Genomic DNA, 9,083 nt, shown 5'->3' with positions numbered 1-9,083 from the left:
TGAATTTTCATCGATGTTAAGCCTAACAAAAATTTTTTAAAATAATAATCGTCGCTATTGTATCGTTAAAAATTAGAAAATTAAGCTTCGTTTAAATACTGGCTCCCTTTCATGGTCGAATGAGTGTTGCCAGCTAAAACACGTAAAAATAATATTAAAGTAGCCAAGACATAGCCAAATATTGTAGCGCCACATCACTAGCGGACATTTGAAATTTGCCGACTAGGACGGTTGGTTAACCGAGGGGTCGGTTAATCGGGGGGCGGATAATCGAGGTTCTACTGTAGTTCTGTAATTAATGTAGGATAATTAAAAAAAAAAAAAAAAAATAGAATCAGTGGCATTTCTGAGTAGGCACCAGAAAAAAATCAGAAGCACTCTCTCTTTTGAAATATTCTTTCCCGAGATAGAGAATGTTTTGTAATGCGATCATACAGCACAAGCAGCATCCAGTCGTCCATATTGGATATAATGAAATCGAGGCGAAAGACGATAGGCCGGTTGAAAGACAACTATCCACTCATCTCTGATAAACGAGAGAAGCGAAGAGAGAAAAAGTTGTCCAGAATTGCATTTAGAGAGATGCGGTGATCTCTCGAGACGTAACAAATGATTAGCCAATCAGCGACCAGCTTGTGAGAGACGATGATCAGAATATGGCCCCAGTATTAATTACCATGGCCCATACCCAACTTGTGTTATTTTAAAATTTCAAGTAATTTCAAAAAATTATAATGTTTTAATGTAATTATTTAAATAATAAATGTATGTAATTTTTCCTATTAACTTTACTTAAAATAATTTAACTTAAATAATGTAAAGAAGTGTTTTAGAAGTTAGATAAAATGGCCAAGATGAGAAAATAATTTCAATATGAAAATTTTCTTTTTACAATATATTTTGATGTTCATTACTTGAAGTTCATCTTTAACTGAAATTTTTGACCCTTATAAAAATTCATTCTGAGGTCATCGTCATAAATAAATTTTGTATTTTTGGATGTCAAAAGTCCATTAATTACTGTCTGTGCTAAAAATAAAAATAATCATTCATGGCACTGAATTCAATTTTATTTCTATTAATCAACATATTGCATCAAGTTTATAATTGTATATGCTATCCTATGATGATGAAAACACGTGCTTAAATTAAAACATTCTTTTAATCTAAAATATTTATGTTAACTTATTTTGTGTGCAATAATTTTTGGGGAAATCTTGGATCCTGAAAATATTCTGCATGCTTTTTCGTAAGTTGCATTGTATCACATTACTTCTTGCAGCCTGCAGATGACTACAATTGGTCTACCTTATTGTGAGCAAAAAAAATTAACAAGGCAGTCAAGGAGGCAAATTCCCTGACTTTTCCTGATATTTTGACAATTTTTTCAAATTTCCTGACTTTCAAATTTCACTGTATATTTCTGATCAACATCTCATATAAAATCAGAGAGCAATACATATATAAATATCTTGAAACCCAACATTATTAATCAATGCCAAACGATAGCTGTAATGCATCGGGCTATTTTTCGGCTACTGTTAATAATTGAATTTAAATTGGCATTGATCAGAGAGTAAAAACTTAAGTATCAATATTAATCAGAAAAAAAATTAAAAATAAGATTTATGAAGATAACACGCAGTAGTATGTTTAACCTATAATAAATTACTACTAAAATTAAACTCCAGATTCGAACAGTTAATTATCAAAAGGCACATATGGTTTGGATAGTATTATTGTCAGTAGTAGTAATAACTTAAATTTACATAATACTTTGTATTTGCATATAAGTTTCTCTTTCAGTATAGTTTAAAAATGATAAAACTAAATTATATACACAAATATTTTCTGAACATTCATATTTTCTTACTTTTTAATATATATTTTAAATTTACCTCTGATATCCTCATGTATATTCCTCTACTATTTTGGCCAATATCGAAGTAAAAGTTCTTATTTTCAACTCTCATGTGTTTTCCTTCAGGAAGTTCTCCTTTGAAACCTGAAATAATGTAATTATATTACTATTTATAATCTTTTAAGGATTAATTGATAAAATTACAAAACTTAATTATCAATAATTATAATAATAGTATAATCATTAATAAATAATTTTGAACATTACATTGAATCATCATTTCTCACAATTTATATTATTCCTAACATATGTATAATTGAGAAATATCTTGTTTATCTTCTGAATAATGAAACTTATTCAAATTTATTAATAAAAATCAATTTTATTAAAGCATATATTGTACCAAATTAAAACGACCAATATTTTTCAATCATAAAATGAGATGTAAAGTAATATTAAAGATTAAATTTTCCAAAATTAAAATCAATATTTTTAAATACATATTTTAAATGAAATGTGTCATATTAAAATTTAAAACTGCATACATTTTAGCTTATTATATACAAAATTATTATTATTATTAGAATGTAAGTTGCTTAATTTTCAAATATCTCTAAATTCATCAATTAAATTAAACTAAAATTGCTTAAATTTATTTTCAAATCAAAATCTGATATACTTAAAAAGACAGGATATTAATAATTAATAAATTGATTTAAAAGTGATATATTTATTTTAGATATTTATAAATTTTATAATAAAGCCTAGACATACAATCAATAAGAAACTAGTAAAAGTTTTAAACTTTAGAAAGCTTAACATTTTTGAAACGTTTACAATTCCATTATCAGATCTGCTTAGCACAAAAAATGATATTTTAAACTCAACATTCTATTAGGGGCAGTCAAATGAAAACGAAACAGATGGGAAAAAAGTAAGTAAACTGCTTATTATTTCAAAAGTAATTGCCATAACTGTTAATACATTTATTCCACTGTGAGACAAGACGGTCAATGCCTTCATAGAAAAATGTTTGCGGTTGCCTACAGAACCACGATTGTACCCAGGCGTGCACCTTTTCGTCCAAAGCAAATTGACGGCCATGAAAGTCTCTCTTCGAGTCTCCAAAAATATGGAAATCGCATGGGGAAAAATCGGGACTGTATGGAGGATGTGAATGGACTACGCTGCAGAAGTTCCCAGCAAAACTTCTGCAGCATAGTCAAAACAACCTTGGTAACATGTGGGTGGGCATTATCCTGCAACAGAATGATGCTGTCTGTCAACATTCCTGGGTGTTTGGATTTGATGGCATGCTTCAATTTTTGCAAAGTTTCTATGTACCACTGCGCGTTAATTGTGGCGCCATATTCCAGAAAGTCAACAAGCAGCAAACCTCCATAGTGACGTTGGATACACGCACGACTCGCCGACCTCACTTCGATCACATCTAACAGACAAATGGCACAGCGGTGAATGTTCACGCTGTTTCTTCCTGATTCCCAATAGAGGGCACTTCTATATACACACCTACCTGCATTACCAACTTCCGTGCTACACTTGTTATATAGTTTGTCTCGTTTTCATTTGACTGCCCCTAATAAGTCAAATATTTATTATTTTGACTTAGAATTCCTAATTACATAATATATTAATACATTATGTTTAAAAAAAATATTCAATTTAGAACGTGTTGAGTTTAACATGTGATTTTTTTTTTCCACCAAGCAGATCTGATGATGGAATTGTGTGTTCAAAAAACTTCGATCATTCTAAAATTGAAACTTTTTCTGTCTTCTTAAATGTTTAGTATGTACATTTGAGCTTTATGATGAAATTAAGGAGCAGTCTCACATGCTAAATTAAACAAAATTCATTTACAATTTTTATAATGTTAGACAATCACTGAATCATTTCAGTATTCACCCACTTCAAATATTTAAACTATTTTTTATTTATAAGGAAATTTCTGATCTTAGTTCTGTTCGCATGAGAAAAAAATTAGAATAGTCTACTAATTAATGCATATCTGTAAATGTAATTATTAAACTGTTTTCTGAATCAGAATTTCATAAACTTTTTAATTGCATAGATTTATTTTTTGATATTTTATTTCATTCATATGAAAGCAATTTAAAAAGTTTAAATTCTACTTTTCTCAATATTTATATTAAAAATTAATTTTAAAAAAATGAAACAAAATGTCAAATGAACAATTATTTTACATTTGGATGTAAAACAAAAGTAATCATCAAATAAATCATTTAAAATGTATTAAAATTTCTAAATAATTTTAATTTAAAATATATAGATTAATTTGGTTATTATATTTTTTTTTATGATAAGAGGTAATTATTGAAACCTTATAAAAATATTAATCTAAAACAAAGATTAAAACAATAATAGATTGCGAATATACAAAAATTATGTAATTTCTTTTAGAGAAAATATACAGAATGTTAGGAAATAAACAGTATATATTACAATATACTGTTTATTTAATATACAATATATATTACAATTATATATATATTGCCTATGTAATAAAAAAAATCCATAACAAGTTTTGAATTAAAGCCAATAAATACGACATACCGAACCTATAACCGATGCATATCCACGCGACAGAATAAGCAAACAAACTGAACGATTCAAACTTAACAGAGTTCGGATTTATTCAAATTTTGTTGTTCGATCCAGCTGTTCACCTGAAGAAGAGCCCAGAAGGGGTTAAGAAAACGTTTGTCGTTGAAAGAACAATTGGATATGCAATGGTTATAGGTTCGGTACGTCATATTTACTTTATACATCCCGGTGTGCAGTTGCTGTTATATGAATTAAGGCCATTTTGACACAGAAAAACAACCAAAAGATTATTTTACATTACATTCTGCTAAAAATTTGATTTTTTAAATGTGGTTTACCATGACAGTTTTTAAGAGAGAATGAATAAATATTGAGTTATCTACACCAGTTATTTACTTTCATCATATTTTCAATACTATGTTGAAAATGATCATCGTCCATCTGGAAACAAGTATATATTCATCAGATAATAGTATCATATAAACAATATAACATTTTCTATTATTGTAAAAACAACATAGCATTTGTCCACTAATGATCTCAGCTAATTGATGATATTTTGTAGATATACTATGTCAAATAGAAGCAAACAAATTGTAATAGTTTCAGATCCAACAATCTAGCAAAGCTGTCCCATTCAAATTTATTTTTTAGATTATTGAGCTTATTACATTCCATCAAATATTTGATTAAAGAAGTGAGAACTATTACGTTAGAATTATAATCATATTAGAAATGTAAATCTACAATTTCACAGAGCAAATGACATACCATAATAGTAGGTAGTTGCTTGTACTGATTCTATCGTAAAACAAATATGACTCAAGATCAATGTCGTTAAGTGGTATCAACAATATATCTATGCTCGCTTAATAATTGTTATATAAGTAGTGCAAACATTTATGTCACTTCAATAATACATGTTATATGGGTTTTTTTAAATTCAAATTTTAAAAACACTATCAAACTATACTGTTTCCAAAACTAATTACATAATAGATATATTTTTAATGATATCAAATGCACTAACAAAATAAAACAAAAGTATTGATTAAATTACATACAATTATTATATTTTACAAACAATATTTTTTGTTTATTCACTAATTACAACATAACAATGCAAAGTACTATATTTTATGGCAAATAAGACAATTTTTTTGCAGAAAAAGAAAAAGCTCAAAAATTGCCTTGCTTCTTATATATAAAGTTGCAAAGTCTCTATATTCTAATGAATTCCCTAACCACCTTCAGTAGGCTACAGGTAACAAGGAGTGCAGAATATTTTCAGGACTCAGAATTTTCCCCAAACATAAAATTTCCCTGAAAATTACTGCATACTAGCTCACAAAATATGACAAAAATTTATGAACAAATGAATAATTATCACTATGTAGCTTAGAAAATTCAAACTGAATCATACACATAATTTAATAGGCCTACCATATAATTTGCTGCCCAACTCTAAATATAAATTAACAAAATTTTTCTTTAAATTAAAAGAATGCTTTAATTTAACCACATGTCATCATCACAGGACAGTGCATACAATTATAAAGTTGATGTAATATAATGATTAACAGAAATAAAACTGAAGTTGTCTCTGATGTCATAAAGAACCTATTTTTAGAACACGGTGATAATTAAGTACAGTGCTGTATGGGAATCGTATGGCAGTTAATGTGTTAATGTGCTTTTTGATATCCAGAAATGCATAATGAAAAATTTATTCATGCCGATGAACAGCCATGCAATCATTTTCTGAATTATTATTTAAGAGATGCACCAATTTTTTACAAAAAGATATGATTTTTAGCATTTTTGACTGACTTTTTCATCAATATTATTATTACTACTATTAATTAATTTTTTTGAAAATGCAAACATATTTTTATGAAATTTTAAAATATATTTCATCATTAATAATTTTTATTTTATAATAAATCTGAAAAAATATGAAAAATAAAGTTTATTAAATGATGACAAAACTTCTATTTACGTATTTAATCAAGATAATTCTGAAAAAGTTTTTAAGTACGGTTTATTAATTGGTGAACTTTGTATATGAAGGAATGAATGAATATTTCATTTTAGTTCAAACTGACATGAAAGTTCAGTCAAAAAGAGTTTTTAAATAAGGAACCATGGTTTGGTAAAAAGACAATTCCTCCTTACTTCAAGTGCATAACAACGTAAATGAACAGCATCATAGCAGGTGACTAAACTCATCAGAAACAAACTAAATAATGTTCCAAATTTCAATTTTAAAACAAGAGATTCTTAAATTTTGTTAAATTTCCCCAATTAATGTCTATAAGCTTATCCAAGAATCTACTCCATTTTATTGTAATTTTCTTCTGGCTATTGCCATAATATTAATTAAAACTACTAAGAAATTTAAAAAATTGCTGGGTTTTAGGTTGTGCTAATGCTTTCACCTGTGTTGAATGGACATCATCAGGAAAACTAATCCCCCACCTGCAGAAACAATGGGAGATTGTGGTACACATGTGAAGAGGGGAGATGATGTAAGGAGAGAGAAAGGGGAGGGGGAGGATAGTAAGATTTATAGTTCGAAGAGAGACTTCCACACTGTGGGGATAGAGTCAACATTGCAAAAATTAATAGCGGTGTTATTGCGAGAGGTTTTATATATTTTCACCTGCTCAAGATGTTTGAGAAAGGGTTGCCTGGAAGAGTTATGCAAGAGGCATGCACTGTTGAAGTCCACATTAATGTCTGGATCAGAGATGAAGATAGACAATGCAGTGTTGACTTATCCTTTTGTGACAGAAGTCTGATGTTCCTTGAGGTAGGTGTTTAAAGGGCACATTGTAACACCTATGTATTCTAAGTGGCAACTGGACCTATGGTTGGTGATGGGGATAGTGTAGATGCCTGGTTGAAGGTGCATGTCCAAACAGTCTTCAGTGTTACGGAGTTACCACTATTAATTTTTGTGATGTTGTCTCCTTCCCCACAGCGTGGACGTCTCTCTTCAAACTATAAATCTCATTGTCTTCTCCCTCCCCTTTCTCTCTTCTTACGTCACCTCCCCTCTTCACACGTGTACAGCAATCCCCCGTTGTTTCTGCAACTGGGGGATTAATATTTGTCATTTAATCAAATTAATTAATTAAAAGGATAAAATAATTTACATTAATGTAATGACAAATTTAAAAGTGGCAACACAATTGATATTTAGACAAACAAAGAATTAAAAACATTAAATTCAAATTAAGAAAATGGACAATAGTTTTCACGTACTAACACTTGTATTTGACAAAAAGTAAACACTTTATTATCTGATTAGACAAAAATTATATTTTAAAAAATAAATTATGTACACGGTTCAATATATTTTCTATGGAATGCTAAACCTAACTACTCTGAAGAAGCAAAGCTAAAAAAATGAAAAACTAAATCTCTATTGGACATATCGGCATAAATTTTTGTCAGATGCTAAAAACATCCGATAGAATAAAAATAACATCATTCAATCAAATTCAATCGCAAACTTTTCAAATGATGCAATTATAAAAACTACTAAAACTTTACTTATTTTCATTTGTTTATATGAAATTTAAACTATCTAAAATCCCAACTATATCAACAAATCCTTACATCATATATATCAGATTAAACAGGAAAAAAAAAATCTTTAACACAGTTTAATAATGAAAACCATGAAGTTATTTCTTTTCAAACAGCATGATTGTATAAATATGGTAAAAACTCAGAACACTGAAGTAGAACTTGGAAAAAGGTCAGACTAGTGTTAAAAAAATTGCTGGGTTTTAGGTTTTCTTAGTGGTTTTAATTAAAGTATACCCACTTTTGAGTGGTAGTATTCCATAATATTAATTTTCTACCACAAATTTCTATGCGATTGCTTTAATTTCTTCCAAATCTCATTCGCATGATTGAAGATATTTTGCATTTGTGTGATAACTTCTACCCAAATCAACTCTTGAATAAAAATGTTATTGTTTAATAAACATATCATTATTAGTTATGAATAAGCAGTTTTTTGTGTATTCAAGATAAATATTTTAATAGTAAATGATTTTTTTTTCCCTGACAAATGAAAGTGTGCTTTCTAATTTTATTTTATTTTTTAAACCAGAATACAGAAATAATTTGAGGTAGGATAGCTTAAATACACTAAATACTGTGTTGAAATAGGGGCATGTCTTATATGCTGTAAAATATAGTACACAAAAGTTTTCTATAACAAAAGTGTGTTTTAATTATAGCTGAGAAATAACAAATAATATACAGTGGGTGATCAGTTAACAAACAAATCGGATAACGAACACTTCACTGAACAAACACAAGAAGCGGTGTAAAATAACGAATACCGATTGGTCTTCCTTTGTCTTCAGGCAACAATTCTAAACTTTTCAGAGCGCGGGAGACGTCGACATCGACGTTCTACCCAGTATATACTGATCGGATAGTATTCCCCCGAACTTTGAAACTCTCCCTTGTAATTCCAGCCTTTTGTATTTCTGACAGAAACAATTCTTTTACGTTTTCTTCTGAAAATGTGGATTTATGCCGATATCTGCTATTAAAGATCTTTTGAAGAAGTAGGAAGATGTCAGAACAACGGTCTTAAAATGGCATCCAAACC

At 28.8% G+C, this 9,083-nt stretch overlaps 1 protein-coding gene across 2 annotated transcripts in view; it reads right to left on the bottom strand.

Annotated features, from left to right (window-relative positions):
* LOC111620914 (transcriptional activator protein Pur-beta-like) overlaps nt 1-9,083 on the bottom strand; it is a 99,063-nt gene that overhangs the window by 12,952 nt on the left and 77,028 nt on the right. For both annotated transcript variants that reach the window (XM_023362942.1, XM_023362941.1), the window contains exon 6: nt 1,899-2,005. In XM_023362942.1, the coding sequence (XP_023218710.1) occupies nt 1,899-2,005 (107 nt within the window). The remainder of the gene's footprint in view (nt 1-1,898; nt 2,006-9,083) is intronic.

This window comes from Centruroides sculpturatus, unplaced genomic scaffold (genome assembly GCF_000671375.1).
Source record: "Centruroides sculpturatus isolate CEXI.00-Female unplaced genomic scaffold, Cexi_2.0 scaffold17, whole genome shotgun sequence".
NCBI classification, from domain to species: domain Eukaryota; kingdom Metazoa; phylum Arthropoda; class Arachnida; order Scorpiones; family Buthidae; genus Centruroides; species Centruroides sculpturatus.
The sequence above is the reverse complement of the archived record's forward strand: the minus strand, read 5'-3'. Positions and strand labels throughout refer to the sequence as shown.